General features: G+C 41.7%; 1 protein-coding gene across 2 annotated transcripts in view; it reads left to right on the forward strand.

Moving 5' to 3' along the window:
- CDH5 (cadherin 5) overlaps window positions 1–22,817 on the forward strand; it is a 53,349-nt gene that overhangs the window by 25,628 nt on the left and 4,904 nt on the right. For both annotated transcript variants that reach the window (XM_007477093.3, XM_056799931.1), the window contains 9 exons: window positions 7,193–7,487; window positions 8,215–8,331; window positions 11,152–11,316; window positions 12,323–12,510; window positions 13,551–13,801; window positions 15,470–15,612; window positions 16,246–16,370; window positions 19,210–19,318; window positions 21,555–21,800. In XM_007477093.3, the coding sequence (XP_007477155.2) occupies window positions 7,193–7,487; window positions 8,215–8,331; window positions 11,152–11,316; window positions 12,323–12,510; window positions 13,551–13,801; window positions 15,470–15,612; window positions 16,246–16,370; window positions 19,210–19,318; window positions 21,555–21,800 (1,639 nt within the window). The remainder of the gene's footprint in view (window positions 1–7,192; window positions 7,488–8,214; window positions 8,332–11,151; window positions 11,317–12,322; window positions 12,511–13,550; window positions 13,802–15,469; window positions 15,613–16,245; window positions 16,371–19,209; window positions 19,319–21,554; window positions 21,801–22,817) is intronic.

The following is a 22,817-nucleotide window of genomic DNA, read 5'->3' on the forward strand; positions in this document are numbered from 1 at the left end:
AACCCTGCCTATTATAGCAATCCCCTGATGTGAGCAGTAGCAAGGGAGGTAATCTAGAGGAATCAGAAAGCTCTGCATTCAAAATGAGAGGACCTGAATTTGAAATCTAACACTTTAGTATAATCCAACAACCATTAACCAGAGATATAAAAGCAATAGTTCTCTCCCCTCAAGTGGAGGAGAAATGACTCTGGGGGGACATACATGTGTGTGTGTGTATATATATATATATATACATATATATATATCATATCACCTCAGGCAAATTACTTCCCTTATTTTCTTACTCTGTAAAGTGAGAGAATCTCAGATATAAAGCTTGAAGGGACTGTAGAAGTCATCTAGAGATACCTAATCATTTCACAAAGGAGGAAACTGATAGATAAAGGACAAGACCTTCTTGATTCAATACTTTGGGTCTCAAGAAGGAATGTGGTTTTCTCTTTGCTTAGGAGAGCCAGGATTCCGCTATAAACATATGTTTGTATATGTACATGTTGTCTTTCCCCAAGAAAATTTTTTCTTCTTGAAAAAAAAAATAAGTGAGTGATTGGTCCAAGTTCAAATAGATGGTAAGTCAAGAGTAGAATTTGAATCCAGGTCTTCTGACTAAAGAGCTATTGCTCTTCCCATAGAATTTCTATAAATTGCCATTTTTAAGGTGTCTTCAAAGCCTAAATCCTAGGACAATCTCTCCTAAGCCCAGAAAACACTGAATCAATTCCGTTTGGGGTCCAGTTATACAAAACTCAGAATCTCAGGATTGGGAAGAGATTTCAGAGGCCTTCTAGTCCAGTGTATACCTGAACAGGAATCCCCTCTGTGACATCCCTGGCAAGGGTCATCCTTTGCTTAAACACCTCCATGATACAGAATTTACTAACTAGGTCTCAGTCACTTTGGGGCAGATCTCATTGTTAGGAAGTTTTTCCTTATTGAGCCACCAGGGGGCTCTGTGGCACAGTTAATTGTTCTTTTCCAGGGAGGAGATCCCAGCATCCCCTCATTCTCCTGAGCAATAGTGAACACCAAGGAGGACAGCCGTTTTATTAAGGAGTTACCCGCCTCTGCCCTCAGCTCCTGCTGTCCTTTTAGCGAAGGTTATGGGCCATGTGGATTTATCTAGTTAAAATCTTGGCTCAAGCCCCTCCCATATGGGAAAACTCTGCCCTCCATCCTGGATCTGTCATATTTCAGTGAAACTTATTAATTATGTGAATATGGCATCAAGAAATCAAGCACACAAATGGGACTTACTAGTCATCACTGATGACCCAAGGGAAAAAAGGAATAAAATTTAAAACACATTAAAATAAACACATGGCTTAGCCAGGCTGAGAGATGAGGGGTCCTGGGTTCAAATTGATCTCAGATACTTCTAGCTCTATAGCCTTGCACAAGTCACTTAACTCCCCTTGCTTAGCCTTTACCATTCTTCTGCCTTAGAACCAATATAGAGTATTGATTCTAGGATGGAAAATAAGGGTTTAAAAATGCTACCCAGGTTATATGCCTCCAGCTCTTCCCAGACCTAGACAGCCTTTTATCAGTCTATAGGAACATTCCAAACCCAACAATTCCAAGGCTCCATTCAGGTACATAGACTTCCCATCAGGCAATCCCACCTGGAGTGAACAAATATGCTCCAATTTGGTTCTACTCACAGTTCCAGCAGAGACAATGCTTATCAATTAAGGGAATAGATCATATATTAGCTCCTCAAAGGAAGCCACTAGGAATCTGAATTCAATCACTGATCCTTCTTCCAGATGATTCAGTCTATTGGTTGCTCCATTCTGGTGATGTCTTCAACCTCTCTTGCCTTATATCTGTCCCACAAACCGCTTCTGCCCAAAGAAATGTGTTTGTCAATAGAAAAAAGGGCCTCGGGGCCAAAGCAGGCCTTTTCTCCATCTCAGGGGTCATTTTACCTCATTTTTATTTGTCTCCCAAGGTCCATCTTTCTGTCGTCTCTACCCCTTGTCTTTCAGTTTCTTTTTGTATCAGTCCAAGTTTTATGGTTAGATCTTTGAAATACAGAGCCCATGTTTCTTCAGATGGGACAAGATATAACTCACACTATAATAACATCAAGGTAAACTTGACCATCCTGCAATTTCTACCCATTTCTTCTTTTTTTTAAACCCTGATTTTACATTTTATTTTTTTTAAACCCTTACCTTCCTCCTTGGAATCAATACTTTGTATTGGTTCTAAGGCAGAAGAGTGGTAAGGGCTAGGCAATAGGGGTCAAGTGACTTGCCCAGGGTCACACAGCTAGGAAGATCAAATTTGAACCCAGGACCTCCCATCTCTGGGCTTGGTTCTTAATCCACTGAGCCACCCAGCTGCCCCCTGATTTTCCATTTTAGAATCAAAATGTATATTGGTTCTAAGGCAAAAGAGTGTAAATGCTAAGCAATAGGGGTTAAGTGATTTGCCCATGGTCACACAGCTAGGAAGTGCCTGAGGTCACATTTGAACACAAGATCTCCCATCTCTAGGTCTGGCCCTCCATCCATTGAGCCACCTTGATGCCTCCTCATTCATTGTTTCTAATTCTGTCCTCTAAGGCCAAGCAGAACAAGATGAATTCCTCTTTTGTATGACACTCCTTCAAATATTTGTTGAAAGAGATCGTATCAGCCTTAGTTTTTTCTCTCCTCCTGGCTAAGTATTCCTGAAATACTTCCTTCAACTACTCCTTCTATGACCTCACTTCTAGTGCCCTAACCACGCTAGTTCCCATCTTGCTCTAGTCTAGCTTGAGACATTTCTTGATTGTTGATCAGTCATTTTTCAGTCATAGCCACATTTTTGTGAGCCCATTTGGGGTTTTCTTGGCAAAAATACTGGAGTGGTCTGCCATTTCCTTCTCTAGATTATCTGACAAATAAGGAAACTGAGGCAAACAGGGTTAAATGACCTGCCCAAGGTGATATAGCTAGTAAATGTCTGAGCTATTTTGAACTCAGGAAAATGAATATTTCTAACTCAAGACTGAGTGTTCTTTCCATTGGGCCTCCCACCTGCCCTTCATGAGGCATCTAGAAGGGTACATGTTACTTCAGTAGTGATCTGACTGAGACAAAGTACACAAGGTCACCTCCCTCATACTGGACACTATGCATCTCAACCCTAGGCCAATTTTTTAAGGGGAGGGGATGTGTCCCCATCACACTGTTATATTGAATTTACGCTAATCTAATGGATGGTATTTAAGTTGTAAGAGAAAAAATGCAAAAGAGAGGAAGATGCGGGGGCAGCTGGGTAGCACAGTGGATTGAGAGTCAGGCCTAGAGACGGGAGGTCCTAGGTTCAAATCTGGCCTCAGACACTTCCCAGCTGTGTGACCCTGGGCAAGTCACTTGACCCCTATTGCCTAGCCCTTACCACTCTTCTGCCTTGGAGCCAATACACAGTATTGACTCCAAGATGGAAGGTAAGGATTTAAGAGAGAGAGAGAGAGAAAGAGAGAGAGAGAGAGAGAGAGAGAGAGAGAGAGAGAGAGAGAGAGAGAGAGAGAGAGAGAGAGAGAGAAGATGCAAAGGAAAGAAATCTGATCCAGTAAAACATAAAACAAGAAGCAGCCCACATGGGAAAAGGGCAGAAAGGAAGGGACCCAGAATTCCAAAGGGAACAAGAGCTGAGAGAACTGAGAAACTGCCACTTCAGTTCTGACTCCTTCAGCTGAGAGCCTGACTTGAAGATCTCTGTGGCTGGAGATCCCCCCTGGACATTGACAGCTTCCTAGTAAACCCTTGAATTCTTGCTCTGCTCAATTATTATTGATTGGACTTTGGGAAAAAAGCTAGCTATTGAGAAGATCCTCTCCAAGGATTTTCTCCACCTCTCCCCAACTTGTCCTGAACTCCAGCAACTTGACCAGGCACAGGAGTAAAGACAATCAGCAGCTGGCCAGAAAAGGGGTCCAGGCTGAGAGCCTGGAACCCCTTAGATTTGGGGGGAGATCAGTTTGCCGGCTTTTAGGAATTCCTGCTACCCATTTTCCTTACCCAAACTTTCATTTTTCCCTTCCCTGAGTGGTTCTCTACTAAAGTGTTACTATTAGATCAGATCTGTCTATTTTTTGACACTAAAGAAAGGGACTGAAGATTTGGGGAAAATCATACTTCTCCCCAAAGTGGAGGATTAGCTCAAGGCTAGGGTTGAGGAGTGAACCCAGATCTCAAAGGGAAAGTGGTAGTTGGGGTATTGGGAGGATTCAGAGGCAAGAAGATTTATCCTGCCTCTCAATGACAGCTAAAATCAAGAGGGGAGGCAGTGAGTCATTTCTCCAAAGCTCTCTCCTCCAGTCCTTAACCTTCACCTCCCAACCCCATTCTCTGAGGAGACATTCTGTCCCTCAGAGAGACAAACTCGGGTTGCCTTCACCAAGGGGAGGAGAGGGGACGATCAACCTCTTCTCCCCTCATTCTCTCAACACCTTCTCTCCCTCTCTCCAATTCACCAGTGTAGGGGGAGTAACTTCCCTTACTGGCCTATATTACAGTTATTATTACTATGGCCTCATCTTCCTTCAGGGGATCCTGGTCTCTGTCCAGCAAAATGTCCAATGGTCATATAGTTTCTCTCCATTCCTACCCTGTCCCCAAAATTAAAGGGGAGAAGGGGGCAGGATGCACACAGTAGGGCAAGGTAGAAAGCAATTAGTGTCACTGATGCCATATGAGGAAGCCTTCTCCATTTCCCCTAGTTAAAAGACACCAAATGTGATAATATTTGTAAAAAAAACACTTAGAGAAGTGCCAGGCACATAGTAAGTGCTTAATAAATGCTTATTTTCTCCCTTCTCTCCCATCCCCCAGTACTCTCAGAGTAGTTTTTTAAAACTTTCATTTCATTTCTTTACTTTTATTTTCATTTTTATTATGTTTTTTATCTTTGCCCCCTGATAGGATTTATAGGTACAGAACTAGACCTTAGATATCATCCAGAACCAGACTTCTTAACCAGAGACCTATGAATTTTTCTCTTTAATATTATGATTGTGTTTCATTATCATTTATTTCTTTTGAAATTCTATGTATTTTGTTTAGAAAATTAAAAATATTATTCTGAAAAAATCCCTGGGACCATAGCCTTCACCAGACTGTTGAAGGGGTCCAGGACACAAAATCTAGTCTGATGCCTTCAGTTAAATGAGTTGCCTAAGGTCACAGCTGGTACTTGCCAGAGGTGAAATTCAAAAATAGTCAAATTAATAATTACTTGTCCCTGTGTGACCCTGGGCAAGTCACTTAACCCCCATTGTGTAGCCCTTACTACTCTTCTGCCTTCAAACCAATACACAATATTGATTCTAAGTCAGAAGGTAAGGGTTTAAAAAATAAAATAAAGACTTGCCCAAGGTCACACAGCTGGTACTTGTCAGAGATGAAATTTCAAATAAGGGTCTACTGAATTCAGAGTTTCACATTCTATCTTCTGGGCCACCCTATTCTATTCTCTCTCTCTCTCTCTCTCTCTCTCTCTCTCTCTCTCTCTCTCTCTCTCTCTCTCTCTCTCTCTCTCTCTCTCTCTCTCTCCCTCTCTGTCTCTCTGTCTCTGTCTCTGTCTCTGTCTCTCTCTCCCCCTTACTTTTTGTCTTAGAATCAATACTAAGTATTGGCAGAAGAGTGGTTAAGCTAGGCAAAGGGGTTAAATGACTTGCCCAGGGTCACATAGCAAGGAAGTGTCTAAGGTCAGATTTGAACCCAGGATCTGTTGTCTCTTGGCCTGGCTCTCTATTCACTGAGCCATCTAGCTTCCCCATCCTTATTGTCTTTTACATTAATTTTTTCCTGTGTGCAACATATGCATCAATTTAGGTTGTAAGCTCCTTGAGAACAAGGATTGTGTTATTCTTTTTCTAATTTTAATAGCTCTGATTAATTGGAAAGGTTCCCTTATATCAAGCTGAAATTCACCTCCTAGAAATTTGTACCCATTCTTCTAGTTCTATATTCTACAGCCATGGTGGTGAATCTATGGCACACATGCCATAGAAGGCATACAGAGCCCTCCTTTGTTACTAGAAAGCCAGAGGGACTCAGGGAGGAGCTACTCCCCTCCCCCTCTCCACATGCCTAAGGACACTTTTTCACATCCCCAGCCCCTCTGCTCAGCAACCTTGGGAGTGCTTCCTCCCTCCCCTGTCTGGGATAAGGGGGTGGGGGAGGGATGGGGGACAAGATCAGCCTACAGTCTCTAAAAGGTTCGCCATCACTACTCTAGAGCCAAGTAGACTAAGTCTATTTTCTCTTCTATATAACAATCCTTCAATTCAATTTACTAAATCCAAGTTGAATGCCTATTGTTTGCTCAGATCCACAATGGCCTCTTTATGTTGGATGAGAGATGGGAAATTTAGGTCTCATCACTCAAAGCATGTGTTCCCCAAGCCTTTGGTATAAATGTGCCTTTTCATTAGTGGTAAGCTAGCTATTTATTTTATGGCTCCAGACCCAATTTGCATATTCTAATTAAAAAGCTCTATTGACTCTACATCTTTAATAAGAATAATCAGTCAACTTGACACATTTCCTGTTTCAAGAATGTGTCCATATTTTATCTGTCCATCCTTTACTTGGAAGAATAGGGATGTGGATGGGAATGAGGATGGGGAGGGGGGAATATTGGGGATGAAGATGGGGAGGGGGAAATGGAAAGGTGATAGATTCCAAAAAAAGAATGTGGATCTCTCCCTGGGTGAAGAAATTGAGAGAAGAGAGAAAAAACACTGTGGAAGATGAGATCAGGGAAAGAAAGTGGTATGTGATTTGGGTTTTGAATAATGAAAAATAATCATTATAGAGATGTTGTAGGATATGGAGTTGGAAGAAATCATCTAGTACAAACCCCTGATTTTATAAAAAAAAAAAAGAGGGGGGGGGAACTGAGGCCCAGGAAAGATAAGTGACTTGGTCAAGGTCACAGCTAGTTAAGAAGCAGAGTTAGGGGTTTAAATTTCTCAGGTTTTCTGGCTACAAGTCAAGACTGTTTTTTAACTCTATCAAGTAAAGGAGAGTGGAGTAGAAAGAGAGTAGAAAGGAAAGGAAGTTTTCAGTTATAGAGGATGCACTGAATGAAGGTTCACTGATGAGACAAACACAGGATATTCTTGCTTTGCATAGAGGGACAGAAGGTCCTCTCCCCATCCATTTTAAGTAGCCTCCATTTTTCCCCCTAGATCACATCAAGTGTGAACAGGAAAAATGCCAGGTATGTTCTCAAAGGGCCAGAGGCTGGCAAAGGCAAACTCTTTGGAGTCAATGAACACACTGGAGATGTGTATGCTTTTGAGAGGCTGGACCGGGAGAAGAAATCCGAATATTACCTCACCGCGTATATTGTGGACAAAGATACCAACCAGAACCTGGAGCCACCTTCCAACTTCACCATTAAAGTTCATGACGTGAACGATAACGTCCCTGAATTTGCGCAGAGACTCTTCAATGGCTCGGTGCCAGAGATGTCAGCTGTTGGTACGTGCCAGGGAGATGGTAGTCAGCTGCCATTCCAACAAAAATTGGACCTTTCTTGCCCTGCAAAGTTCCTGCCCTGCTAGGACTGGCCTAGATATCACCAGCCATCTGGGCCCTTCAGCTGTAGCTACTGATAGCCCAGCAAGAATGGAGCCAAGGCTGGGCTTGGTACCCCCCATAGGACAATCTTCTTACATGGGAAACTTTCTGTCACCCTCCCAGACTGAGTCCCACCCTAGAACAGATGAGCCCTGATTCTGATCCTGGCCACAGACCAAGCCCCTAACAGAGCCCTAATCCTAACATGACCATGAAGCCCTAACGATAGCCAGCCAGAGCCTCAACCCTGGCCAAAGACTGAGAAGTAATCCTTAGCAGTAGACCTAGGAGGTCTGGAGAGGGCAAGGGACTTGCTCCAAATTCAGCGAGATCACGTGCATCTAACCCTTACCCCACGGGTTAGGCTTGTGACCTAGTCCGATGGACGTTGAGACCCCGAGTTCTTCATTGCCCTCTCCTTGGCATTCTAGTTCTATATCAAGGGATGAATAAAACTGGGAAATGCATTTTTTAAATTCTGGTTATGAAAGACGAATGGCTTATGTTGATGGCCTCGGCTAGAGAAAACTCTCTAACAATGAGCTGGAATTTGGGATTTCAGTAAATATAATTATCAGCACAAGACTGATGGAAATTATTCTAATCTATTGGCTGGTTTTCTCTGTAGGAACTTCAGTCACCAGAGTCACAGCAGTGGATGCCGACGACCCCACCGTATTAGGACATGCCTCGGTTACCTATAATATCATTCAAGGCAGAGAGTATTTCACCATCGATGGTTCTGGTTTGTATGACTAGTGACTTTCTCTCTCTCCCATTACTCTAATGTCTAAGATGACATCTTGGGGGGAGGGAAGGATAGGTGGCTCGGTGGATTGAGAGACAGGCCCAGAGATGGGAGGTCCTAGGTTCAAATCTGGCCTCAGACACTTCCCAGCTGTGTGACCCTGGGCAAGTTACTTAACCCACATTGTCTAGCCCTTTCCACTCTTCTGCCTTAGAACCAATACACAGTACTGATTCCAAGATGAAAGGTAATGGTTTAAAAAGAGAGGGGGGCAGCTGAGTTGCTCAGTGGATTGAGAGCTAGGTCCAGAGATGGGTGGTCCTGGGTTCAAATATGACCTCAGACACTTCCTATCTGTGTGACCCTGGGCAAGTCACTTAACCCCCATTGCCTAGCCCTTTCCACTCTTCTGCCTTAGAACCAGTACTCAGTATTGATTCTAAGATGGAAGATAAGGGTTTAAAAAAAAAAAAAGATGATATCTGTATGCCCAGTTAGAACTTCCAGAATGACCATAAAGTAGTCAGGTTTGGGGGGGGGGGTTTACAAACAAGCATGAAGTAATTCATTCAACAGCAAGTATTCAAAAGCATATATTAAGAGGACAACTAGATAACTCAGTGGATTAAAAGCCAGACCTAGAAATGGAAGGTCCTGGATTTCAAATGTGGCCTCAGATACTTCCTAGCTATGTGACCCTGGACAAATCACTTAACCTCCATTGCCCAGCCTTTACCACTCTTCTTTCTGCCTTGGAACCAATACACAGTAGTGATTCTAAGATGGAAAGTAAGGATTTGTTTGTTTCTTAAAGCATATATTAAATGCCCATCATATGCCAGGAAACTAGGTGGCACAGTGGGTAGTGAGTGTGTCAAGTTTGGAGTCAGGAAGACTAATCTTCCTGATTTCAAGTCGAGCCTCAGACACTTAGTAGCTGTGTCAGCTCAGGGAAGTCACTTTACCATATTGGCCTCAGTTCCCTCAGTTGTAAAATGAGCTGGAGAAGGAATGGCAAAATGGCAAAATACTCCAGCATCTTTGCCAAGAAAACCCCAAATGGGATCCGAAAAAATTGGACATGGTTGAACAACTTATGCCAGGCACAGTAATAGGAGTTAGAGATACAAAGAAAGCAAACAAAATTAAATAGGCACTGCCCTCAAGGCATGGCTTCATCAAGGCTCCTCCCTAAATAAGTCTCCTTGGAATATAGCACACTAATTCCACCAATACTGCCACTACCCAAGACTCTACTCTGGGTCTAAGAGTGCTAAGAGTCTCTTACTCAGAGCCGTAAGACACATTCTTTGGAACCTCTTCAGGGGCGACATTTTCCTCTGTCCTTGGATGTCCCTTAAGTACAGAAAGATTCATCACCCAAAGACCAACTGAACCATCTGTTAAGGATTGGAGGGGCTGCGATCTAGTGTAACAATACAGAAAATGTCCATAATCCTAGAACATTAGGACTGTAAGAGTCCTTGGAAATGTTCTAGGTGCCAACATAGATACTACAGCTCAGATCTATGGAAGTTCAAGGTAGCAGCATATAGAGCTCCTGATGACTTGTATGCTAAGATGGGAAGAACATACTTTGGGCCAAGACCAGGGAGAGATGGAATCAGCCTTCAGACCCAGATTACAAGCCATAATGAATCCAAAGAACAGTCTGTATGTGGCTTGAACAATGACCGCATTTTTAGGGCTTAAATGAAGTCTCTCCTGGAAGATGACTTCCAAGCCATGTTTAAGTGGCTAAGTAAGTTTGTTCTGTTACTTAAACTCCCATTATGGGAGTCGCCTCTATTGCCTTTACAGAAAGGTTGTCCTAATTAAAAAAAAAAAAAACTGTCTTTTGCTCTTTTTTTCAATTTCTAATACTTGGCACCCAGTAGTTACTTAATAAATGTTTGCTGACCGCCCAGCAATTTCTCCCAAGCGTGATGGAATGCGAGAACTAGAAGGGACCTTAAAATGTAGATTAAAACAAGAAACAGAATACAGGAGCTGGAAGAGAACCACCTTAGTCTATGGGATGGAAGAACTTGGAACATGCAAGGTTACGATACAAAGAGACTTTGGGACATAAAATGTCAAAGCTAAAAGGGATTTGGGAAACTTTAGACATTTGAGTCTGTTCCCTTCAGTTTATAAAGGAGGAAGAGAGGCCTGCAGAAAGAAATTGTTTGCCCAAAGCATCACAGCAAGACAAAGAGAACTTGGAAAATATGAGTCAGTTTGGGAAACCCCTTGGGGATTTAAAGTCAGTCAACAAACATTTAGTAAGCTCTTATCATGGACTAGTCTTTGTGTTAAGTATTTGGAATACATATACAAATATAAGGAAAGACAATCCCTGCCCTAAAGGAGCTTATATTTTAAAAGAAGAAATAAAAATATTGAAAGAATAAGGAAATGGGAGGATGAAAAAGGGGGATGTGGGTAATGGAGCAGGAAATATTTAACCAATGTCTTGAAGAGGTATTTTGAAATTAAAATAAATGGGGTTGCAGGGAGCCAGGACAGCTAGGTGGCTCAATGGATAGAACATCAGACATGGAGACAGGAGGACCTGGATTCAAATTTGAATTCAGATACTTCTAGCTGTGTGACCCTGGGCAAGTCACTTACCCCAATTGCCTAGCCTTTATCACTCATCAACCATAGAACTGAGACTTACTCTTAATTCTAAGAGAGAAGGAAAAGAGTTGGGTTTTTTGTTTTTGTTTTCTTAATTTTAAAAGAATGGAAGTCACTGCCTAACTCATATTCTTCCTACATCTTTTTTCCCTCCCTCTTTTTCACCCTGTCCAGGCACCATCTTCACAACTGTACATAACCTGGATCGAGAAAAACAGTCAAAGTATGAGATTGTGGTGGAAGCCAAAGATGGTCCAGGACTCCATGGGGAGTCCAGCACAGCCACAGTCGTCATCACTGTGAGCGACATCAATGACAATTTCCCAATTTTCACTCAAAGTGAGTTGATATTTGGGGAAACTAGGCTGGGGAAGGGGGTAGGTCACAGATTGTATAGGAGCCTAAGACTAAGGATTTAACCTAGGCTAAGAAGATTTTATCCAATCTGGTTTTTTAGTTCTTAGAAATCATCTCTATTCTGAGCCCTAATAATAAGCTCCCATCTCCCCTTCAGGCTACATTCTCTCCTGACTACAGAGAGAAGATGCCTTGTCTTGTCTATTTCCCAAGATCACCTCCCAGAATCCACTTCCTTCTAGAGGATTTGGTCCTACCTGCAGCCCTTGACAAAACCCTTGAATGAGCTCTAACCTTAGACTTGGACCAAATCATGATACAATCCACAAGTTAAGCTCCGGTCCAGCCATAATAAATTCTCCCCTTTACCCCAACACTCTAGTAAATGAATAATATTGGTTCTTTGGGAATGTAGACAAGAGAATGTGGATAAATTAGTATTTCCAGGGGCTGTTTCATTTCTGGGTTTGTATCCCAAATGCCTAGCGCAGCGCCTAAAACACAGTCAGCACTCAATAAAAGTGTTTGTCGATTGATTGATAGTACTTCTATAATCAATCAACAAGTGCTTAGTTGATAGCTGCTCTGTGCCAGGCACTGTGGTAAGTTCTAGGTATACAAAGACAAAAATGAAATAATGCCAGTCCTCAAGGAGTTTCTTTTCTTAGGCAGAAGACATGATATACCAAGGATGATGCAGTGGGCTAATTAGGATGCCGGTGCCATTGTCCATACAGCTCTTATTAATAAGGAAAACAAGCCAAGGCATGAGAGATGCATAAATTTTGCCCAGTACTTTATGGTGCAAGGAAACAGAGCTGGGGAACCTGTAAACAGGGATTATTTGTACCATTAAAGCTATGTGACTTTGTTGTCTGGGACATAATTCACCCAGATTCCCTGCAAAGTAATGTTCTATCTAATTAATGTAAATTAAGAGGCATAGCTCATTAACCAAACTCTCCCTAATGTTTCTTTTGTGGAGCAGCAAATTACAAATTTGTGGTTCCTGAAGATATCCGAGTGGGAAGCTCCCTGGGGTCCCTGACAGTTGAAGACCCTGATGAGCCCCAGAACCGAATGACTAAGTACAGCATTGTCCAGGGAGAATACAGGGACACCTTCATCATTGAGCTTGATGCTTCCAGGAACGAAGGCATCATCAAACCCATGAAGGTACACAGAACATATGGAGGTGATGCAGAAAGGGCGTGGGACTCTGGGCAAGTCAGCCTTAATTTCCTCATTTGTAAAATGAGGAAATTATGGTACAACCTGCTTCCCAGGTTTGTTGTGATGCTAAAACAATATCATGTTTGTAAAGCACTACATAAATTCTATCTATTGTTATTAGAGCAATGAAATTCCTCCCAACTATGAAATTCTCTGGGTTTTGTTTTTTGTTTTTTTTTTCGGATGGATTCAGAAATGACCACGTCAACTCCAAAGACCAAGACTAAATTATTTAGTGTCTAGGGCAGAGCAGAGCACAGGGCTAGTTTGTATTCTTTAGTAATCCTGACCTCAAATCCCATAAACCTACCCACTCTGCTAGAGGTCCATCAATCCACCAGTCTTCAATCAATACCCAGTGTTGTAGGCCATAACAGAGAAGTCTAAGACCTCTTCTATGCCCTCAGGAGAGATAGACACTAATTGAGATGACAGGTTGAACACACATGCCAAGAATATTCTTCATCGCCCATTCAAGTAAGGACAGATTCTATCCTTCCGACTTCTTGCCTTACAAAACAGAGCAAAATAGGCAACATGCCTAGAGGAGAATAGGAGCTCGGTTTTCTGGGAGAGCAATGTCTGGACTTCAGTGATCTAGGAAGGCTTCCTTCAAGAGGTAGGATATGGCCAGACATGGAAGGATAGGTATGATTCATGGAACATAAGTAATTATAACCAAAACAGAGTGGAGGAGTGGGGTCCTACTGTTTTATATAAATAATTCTGTGTTGACCTGGCCTTTAAGTCTATATCTCCACCAACCAATGAGAATTTGGGTGAGTTTCACCTACAAAATAATAATACATAGTACTCTAGAACTTATGATTCTTTCCTCACAGAGATAGGCAGAACAGAGATTACTATTTTACAGATGAGAAAACAGAGATAGGAAAAAAAAAGCAACTTTCCCCCTGACTACCATACAGGACTCCCAACTCCAAGTTTATGGCTCTATCCAAGTGTTCCCTTCTCTTTCCTAGCCCCTGGACTATGAGAATATCAAAGAATATAGCTTCAGCATCGAGGCAACAGACCCAACAATTAACCTCCGGTACCTGAATAAAGCTCCCCCAAAGAACTTGGCCCTTGTTTACATCAATGTCACGGATGTCGATGAACCGCCAGTCTTCTCACAACCTTTCTACCACTTCAAAATGCCAGAAAACCAAAGGGTGAACTCAGTTGGCTCAGTGTTAGCCAAGGACCCCGATGCAGCTCAATGGAACATTGGGTAAGGGGAAACTGGCTTCTGTGGCTTTGGGGGATGTGAAAATTCAGTCCATTGCATGCCTCCTTCCAAAAGACACACAGTGTCGGAGATGGAAGGGACCTTCAATGAATAAATGTGCAAAACATTTCTTAAGGAGTGATTTTGTGCCAGACACTGTGCTAGAAACAGGGGCTAGAAAACACAAAGACTAAAGTAAGACAGTCCCATCTCTCAAGGAGCTTGCCTTCCACCAAGGAGATACAATATGTACTGGGAGAAGTAAATGCAAGCTATACGCAAAATAAATACACAGTGATGGGGAGAGATGGAGGAGGAACACTAATGACTAGAGGAATCAAGAAAGGTCTCTTAAAGGAAGGAAATCTTGTGCTGAGACTTGAAGAGATCAAGGAGCTCCAAAGAGGTGGAAGGGAGGAAGGAGAGCATTTCTGCTCATGCAACACAACCTGCGCAAAGTCATGGGGGCAGGAGATGGAGTATCTTGTCCAGGAAATAGCAAGGAAGTCAGATTGGATATTATATAATGTGTATGAGGGATAATAATGTACAAGCCTAGAAAGATAGGCTGAAAGCCAGATGAGGAAGGACTTAAAATGTCAAACGTAAATATAAAATATAGAACATTAGAATTGAAGGGGACCCAAGAGGCCATTTAGTCCAACCCCTTCATTTTACAGATGAGGAAACTGAGGCCCAGGACATCAGTGGCAGAACTAGGGCTCAAATTCCAAGTCTAATGATCCCGCCTTTAATCCATTTTTCCTCTCTCTCTCCCACTTTATGACATCCTAACCCTCATCTCCCAGAGAACTCAGACTCCCTTCTGGTTTCCCATGACCCCACACATTCAGACAGACTCTATGTTGCCAAGTTTCTGCCTATATCCCAGCCCTTCTGGAATGAAATAATAATAACTCACACTCAGGGGTATGCTGGGTCCAGAGTCATAAGGAGATTGTTAAATTTTCAAAGTGAGCACTTACCACCTCAGAAATTGGCAAACTCAACAAATCAGGGCTTGGTTTATTGCTTTGTTGATAGCCTAAACTTAAAGCTGTTAATAATGCAGATTAAACTTTAAAGTGTGTACTTTATACTTTTTCTCCCCAAGGGAACATTTATTAAACATTTATCAGCATACCCCTCTTCACACCTCCATAGTACCTAAAGTTTTAAGTATTTTCCTCAGAATAATTTTGTGAATTGAGCAGTGTAAGTATTATTTATTCCTATTTCACAGAGAAGTAAACCGAGGCCAAAACAAGTCACCTTCTGGAAGTAGATCATACTCATGGTAAAATAATTAGTAAATCACTTAACAAGAGAAGTGAGACCAAGAATGGAGGAAAGACATGCCCAAAGTCACAAAGAATTAGTACCATAACATGGCTTGTGACCCACAGCCCAGAGTTCTTTCTAATACACTGTCCTTCCCCCTTAGCCAGAATAATTATAGTCCCCACACAAAAGAACATAATCTTAAATGTCATTAAAATTAAAAGGCCAACCTGGCTTGGCCCTACTTAATTAGTAGCTATGTGGCCTTGGGAAAGTCATTCACCTTCCTTTGGCCTCAGTTTCTTCATCTACAAGGCAGCAAGCCCAATGAACACATGAAATGTGCATTAGAAAAATATTCCAGGAGATGTCTCTTCTCCCCTGATGTAGATACTCCATCCGGAAGACCAGCGACAGAGGACAGTTTTTCAGAATCACCAAGCAAGGTTACATTTCCAATATTAAGGAATTGGACCGAGAAATCTACCCTTGGTATAACCTGACTATTGAAGCCAAAGAGATGAAACCTCAGGGTGAGCTGCCAATGGGGTGGTCCCCGCTAAGGTGCCCTCTTTCTTCTCTGTTTACCTCTTTCTGACAAAGGCTGGGAGGGAAAAAGCAACAGACCCCAATGAAGATAAACAAGCAAGATGGTTCAGACAAGCAACCAATAAGTCTTTGCTCATTGTTGTGTGGTAATGATGTTGGACGTGGTGTCAAAAGACCTGGATTCAAGTCCCAAATTCAGGGCTTATAATAGCTTTGGACAAACAATTAACCCCAGTTTCAGATGAGGTGTAACAAATGAGGCAACTGAGACCCATCAAGAGAAATTAACTTGCCCAAGATCACAAAACTGGGGCTAGAGACCAGGCTAGGAAACCCGAATTTGCCAAACTGAAACTCTTTCCACTATTTTACCCCTTTTTGCCTTGGTGATGACAGAAGAAGGGATGAGACCTGTGGACTTGTGTAAGTTATTCTCATATCTTTTGGGGGGACTAGCCACCCTCACAAAATGAGGAACCCTGGGATGATGATACCCCCAAAGCTTTGTCATTCCCTAGGTCTGTCTTTATTGAGTCATACAGTCACAAATACCAAAGAAGACATAATCATGCTTGGAGGTACAATTTAGGAATAATATCATCATTTCCTATTCCCAGGGAATGCCAATGGCCTAGAATCCATTGCACAAGTTTATATCGAGATCCTGGATGAGAATGACAACGCTCCAGAGATTCCACACCCCGATGATGCCAAAGTGTGCGAGAATGCCGCCCCTGGAACAGTGAGTGCCCTAGAAATCTTGTGTCTCAGTCATCCTGGGGAGCCACAGGCTCGGGGGTGGGAGGGGAGGATACATTCTCAGCTTGGTATATTTACATTCAACTCAAGAAGTAGGATGATGTCACATAAGATTGAAATGAGAAGGGACATCTGAGACCATCCCTCCTAATTCCTTTAACCTGTAGACGAGCACAAAGATGCCCAAAGGAGGTAAATGATTTACTCAAAGTCACATAGTTAACAGCAGAATATGGATCAAATCCAGGTCTTGCCCCAATTTCAACCCAGTGTTCTGTACCTTATAGGATTTGGTTTTCTTATCTATATCTAACATACTGCTAGAATAATTAGCTTGTTTTAAGCTTAGGACATAACATAATGCCCCCTAAGGTCTACACAGCTTCTTCCTCTTCGATTTAAAGGCATTTATTTTAGATGCAAAGTTATAAATTCAATCATAATCACCTTAAAGAAAATTCCTAACATTTAGGGAGAAGTTGAGTTCTCTGCCTAATTTCACATTTTATCTATTTCTAGTTAACCCCTGGCATCTCTTTGTGGTTGAGGCAAGCTTCAGTTTACCAGAAACATTTGAGTAATGAAACATGACATTATACTATAGGATTATTTTATATTATAAACGTAAGATTATATTATAGTTTATATGGACAGATTGTCACCAGAAGGGAATTTTGGGGAAAGAGTAAGCCTTTTCTTATAACTTCCTCAACCTGAGTCTTCTGCTCCAAGGTATCTGTAGAATTAATGAGTCTCCTTAACATCTTCCTTCTATTTGGCTTTGCTCCTGGAGGGTGTGCTGGAATGTCATATTCATTCCAGCCTATCAATCTCTACATATGAAATGAGAGAGTTAGACTAGAGCTGTGTTGGGGAACCTATGGTACATGTGCCAGAGAGGGCTACTCCCTTCCCTGTCTCCACTGCTCCTGAGGACATTCCTCACTTCCCCTTCCCCTCTGTTCAGCAGCCCAATTGTGCTTCCTACCTCCCTTGTCTAAGGTAAAGCAAGGAGTGTGGGGGCTCACATGCAGCATGAAGGTGCAGTTTAGGCACTTGGTCTTTAAAAGGTTTGCCATCACTGAACTAGATGGTCTCTGAAGTCCTTCCCAGGTCTGATATTCTATGTCCTAAGGTCCTTTCCAGTTCCAACACTGATGTTCCAGCTTGAACATTCTATCTTCTGTGTTCTAACATTCTGAGTTCTAAGATCCCTTCCAGATCTAAATTTGTTGTTCTAAGATCTCTTTCAGAGGCTATGCCTCAGAAGAACTTAGCCACTCAACTTGACATGCTTGGGGACCCCTGAATCCTCATTTTTACCCTGACCACTTAATTTATCCCTGCTGCCACTATCCTATCTTCACCTTTTCCCACTTCTACCTCACAAGTTTTCTACTCATTTGTGTGAGAATTGCAGTCAGATCTTCTCTACCATTGCCTGTGAAAAGAGGCAACTTTGTTGGTTCACTCAGCATCTTTCAGACTTCAAAGACCAAAATTTCCTCCCCTGACCATGACTGAAGCTTCCCTTTGTGCTGTCTCCTCCAATAGGATGTAAGTCCCTTGAGGGCAGAAACTAACTCACTTTTATATTTCTATCTCCCACACTTAGTACTGTACCAGGCACATAGTAAATGCTTAGCAAATGTTTTTCATTCATTCATTCAAGAACGAGTTGAGTGGAATGTTTTAAGATCCCTTCCAACGTTGACATTCCATGAACTAAAGTCAATGAATAGTAGATAGCTCCCATGTCTACACATGCAAGACATGTGGCACTCTTAGCAGATGATAGTAATCCTAAAGTTCAGAAGAGATAATTCCTGGTTGTTTTCAACCTTTATTTGCTTTTGAGACTTATTTATTTCAAGGGTGTCTAGAATTACTTCTAAGGTAGCCACCTGGCTCAGGTACAAAATTGACATTTATTTAAAAAGGCTTTAAGAGACCCAAAAACTCCCCAGAGTCAATATGACTATACTCTCCACTGTAAATTGCTCCACCCTGCAGACAGAATGTTAGTGGTGACCAGTTTCTTTGCAAAGTTCCTCTCAAGGCATAGAGATCCGCAGAACTTTATGGGTAATGGGTAAAGAGATTCAGTTAGCAAAGTAGATTAGAATCTTTTCCTTCAACTTGCCTATACAGGTCCATGAAATGCCTTGTCTGACCAGGTGACCTAATCTTAAATCCAAATTTATGTGTAAGGGGATTCTGGATAAAGCAGAAGACTTTCTCTAAAGTCTCTCCTGGTAGAGGTTTCCTGGACTCTTTGAAGAGCTACTGGAACATTATTATTGACACCCACACACAGACACCAAGAATTGTCCTCTTCCCTCAAGAAAATCACTTTCCTGGGGGCAATTAGGTAGCTCAGTGAGACTGAGAGCCAGGCCTAGAGATGGGAGGTCCTGGGTTCAAATAGGGCTTAAGATATTGCCTGGTGATGTGACTCTGGGCAAGTCATTTAACCCCATTGCCTAGTCCTTAACCACTCTTCTGCCTTGGAACCAATACACAGCCTTGGTTCTAAGATGGAAAGTAAAGGCTTTTATTTTCCTAAATGAAAAAAAATCACTTTCCTCTAAATGGTATTTGTAATCCTAACATTTAATTAGATGGGTTACTTGTTCCTAAGCATAAGAGTTCCCAGTGAGGTACTTGGTGCCATTTGGATGGGGCAATTCTAGCCTACCCTAATAACACGTTGTGTTCATAGATTCTTCATTTCCCAATACTAAGAAACAATGTTACATCCAGTTCACTACCAGATTGTATACAGAACCAACTCACCATTTTCCCCTTTTTTCAACCATCAGTTAGTCACAAGGATCTTGGCCATCGACAAGGATATAACACCGCCAGACGTGAAGTTCAAATACTCCCTGATTAAAGAGGACAGTAATTTCACCCTGACAGAAAATCGAGGTATTGTACTTCTCCAGGAATTCTTATACATATGATAACGTGCACTTCTATGGCACCCCCAACTTTATGAATAATTTCTCATCCCTTCCATCTGCTCTTTCTTTTTTTTATTGGAGTCTTTTTCATTCAGATATTTTATTTTCCTAATTACATGTAATAACAATTTTCAACATACGTTTTCCAAATTTATGATCCAAAATTGTCTCCGTCCCTCCCTCCATCGCCCTTTCTGAAAATGGTAAGCAATTTGATCTGGGTTATACATATATCATCATGGAAACATATTTCCATATTGGTCATTGTTATAGGAGAAAAATCATATAAAACTGTAAATAAACTAGTGTGAAAATGGTTTGACTTGCATTCTTACTCAAACAGTTCTTTCTTTGGAGGTGGACAGTATTCTTTGTCATAAATTCTCTTTTTTCAAAAATAATTAATCTAATTTTAATTAATTTATTTATTAATTAACAATTAATTTAGTTTATTATTAATTAATATAATTAATAATTAGCACTTAATTAATAAATAGTAGTTAATAGATTTTGTTAATTTTGATAATTAATTTAATGATTAATTTTTTTTTACCTTCTGTCTTAGAATCAATACTGTGTATTAGTTCTAAGACAGAAGAGTGGTGAGGGCTAGGCAATGGGGGTCAAGTGACTTGCTCAGGGTCACCCAGCTAGGAAGTGTCTGAGGCCAGATTTGAACCCAGGACCTCCCATCTCTAGGCCAGACTCTCAATCCACTGAGCTACCCAGCTGTCCCCTTAAATTCTTCAAAATTGTCTTGGATCATTATATTGCTGAGGGTAGCTAAGTCTTTCACAGTACAATATTGCTGTTATTGTACACAATGTTCTCCCAGTTCTGCTTACTTCACCTTGCATCAGTTCATGTCTGTTCTATTTTTCTGACTAGTGTTTCTACCTCAAGTCTCTCTGTGCTGCACTTAGCAGTCAAAATGATTTTCCTAAAGCACAGGTATAATTTTGCCACCCTCCCATTCAACAAATTCCAGTGGCACCCTATTATCTCTAGGATCATATATAAAATCCTGCCCCTTTCCTACCTTTCCAGTCTTCTTACATCTTACTCTTCTTGAAGTAGTCTGCAATCTGATGGCACTGTCCTTGGTACAGGATGGCCCATTTCTCCATTCTGGGAATTTTCACTGTCTCTCATTCCTGGAATTCTCTCTTCTTATCTCTACCCCCTAGCTTCCTTCCAGTCCCAATTAAAGTTCTACCTTTTCCAAGAAATCTTTTTCTGATCTTCCTTGATGCTAGTGTATTCCCTCTACAGATTATCTCCAGTTTTCTCATAAAGAGCCTATTTACACATGGTTGTTTGTATGTTGCCTCCCCCTTTTGACAGTGAGCTCCTTAAGTCTAGGGACTATCCTTTGCCTCTTTTTGGATCCCCAGCACTTAGCAAAGTGCCTGACATACAGTAGGTATTTAAATATATGTTGAGGGGGCAGCTGGGTGGCTCAGTGAATTGAGAGAGATGGGAGGTCCTAAGTTCAAATCTGGCCTCAGACACTTCCCAGCTGTGTGACCCTGGGCAAGTCACTTGACCCCCATTGCCTAGCCCTTATTACTCTTCTGCCTTGGAGCCAATACACAGTATTGATTCCAAGAGGGAAGGGAAGGGTTGAAAAATTTACATACATACATAAATGAATGAATGAATGAATAAGTGAGCAAATAAATAAATGAATGGATGGATGGATGGATGGATGGATGGATGGATGGATGGATGGATGGATGAATAAATAAATAAATATATGCTGACTTAACCTAATGGGCATGTAGGTGGTGCATCAGATAGAACACCAGCCTGGAGCTAGGAAGATGAATTCCAGTCTGACTTCAGATATTAGTTGTGTGATCATGAGCAAAGTTACCTGCTGTTGTCCTCAGTTCCCTCTTTTGTCAGATGAGTAGAAGGAAATGACAACCACTCTAGTATTTCTGCCAAGAAAACCTTAAAGGGGGTTAAAAAAAGTCAGACATGTCCAAAATGACTGAGCAGCAACAAAACTACCACCTACTACCTGTATAACCCTAGACAAATTAATTAAATTCTCCAGGACTTGGTTGCCTCCCCTGTAAAATAAAGAGGTTGGACAAGATGACCTTAAAGTCCTGACTATGATGGTGCCAGAATTCCAGGATATTAGCAGTGCTGTTAAGTCCAATGACCTTACCCAGTCATGCTTTCCTTTTCAGACAATTCAGCCAACATCACAGTGAAATATGGTCAGTTTGATCGGGAAAGAGCCAAGGTTCACTACCTCCCAGTGGTCATTGCCGACAATGGGAGACCCAGCCTTACAGGCACCACCACTCTCACCATCACGGTCTGCAAATGCAATGACCGTGGGGAGCCCACGTTCTGTGAGGAGCCAGAAATGCAGGTTGGAGTGAGCATCCAGGCGCTCGTAGCAATCTTTCTGTGTATCCTCACCATTGTTGGTAAGTACCGGAGTCTTAACTTTGTAGAGTCGGGTCTTATTTGGGGCAGAAGGCAGGGAAAGGAGGGGTTTTGGATAACAAAGAAGAAGTCCTTGGTATGATTTTTTAAAGTCTTGGCATGAAGATCAAGACACCCACATTCTTGATATGGCTCTTCCAACTAACTTATTTTGGGACCTTTCATAATTTATTTCCTATCCCTGGGTCTCAGTTTTCTCATCTTTAAGATGAGACAGTCAAATTAGATGATCTCTAAAGTCCATTTCACATGTAACATTCTTCATTCTCTGTGGTACAAGGGGCCCAGTCCAGTATTCTTTCTAACTTACCACCAAGAAGCAGAGTTTAATTATACCCATTTAACAGAGAAAACTAAGGACTAGGAACATGAAGAAATGTGCTCAAAGTCATATAGTTTAGAGCTACTAGATGGCACAGTGGATAAAGAGACAGGCCTGGAATTGGGAAAACCTGGGTTCAAATCTGGCCTCAAACACTTCCAAGCTGTGTGATCTGAGCAGAGGCACTTAACCCTGTTTGCCTAGCCCTTACCCCTCTATCCTAGAGTTGTTACTAGGACAGAAAGTAAAGATGTTGTTTGGTTGTTTTTTAAGTCATATAGATTAAAAATGGTAAAAGAAAGATGGAAACCTAAGTCATCGAACTTCCAATAATGAAACAAATAAAATTCAAAATACCAGCTCTGGACATTTTTCCTGTCTGTCCTTCCTGCCTAGAACTCTCTCCATCCTTCTCTCTGCCTCCTGGCTTCCTTCAAATCCCAGCTAAAATCCCACCTTCTACAGGAAGCCTCTCCTAATCCTTCTCTGATAATTATTTCCTATTCATCCTGAATATACCTTATTTTACACAGCTCTTTGCTTGTTGCCTCCCCATTAGATGGAGCTCTGAGAGACGGGGCTATGGTTTACCTATCGTTGTATGCCAGGACAGTGTCAAAGACTTTGGTAGCAAGAACCTTTTTTCCTGGGTCTTCAGTAGCTGAAGAAGTAGCTG

The sequence above is a fragment of the Monodelphis domestica genome, chromosome 1 (assembly GCF_027887165.1).
Source record: "Monodelphis domestica isolate mMonDom1 chromosome 1, mMonDom1.pri, whole genome shotgun sequence".
Classification (NCBI taxonomy): Eukaryota; Metazoa; Chordata; class Mammalia; order Didelphimorphia; family Didelphidae; genus Monodelphis; species Monodelphis domestica.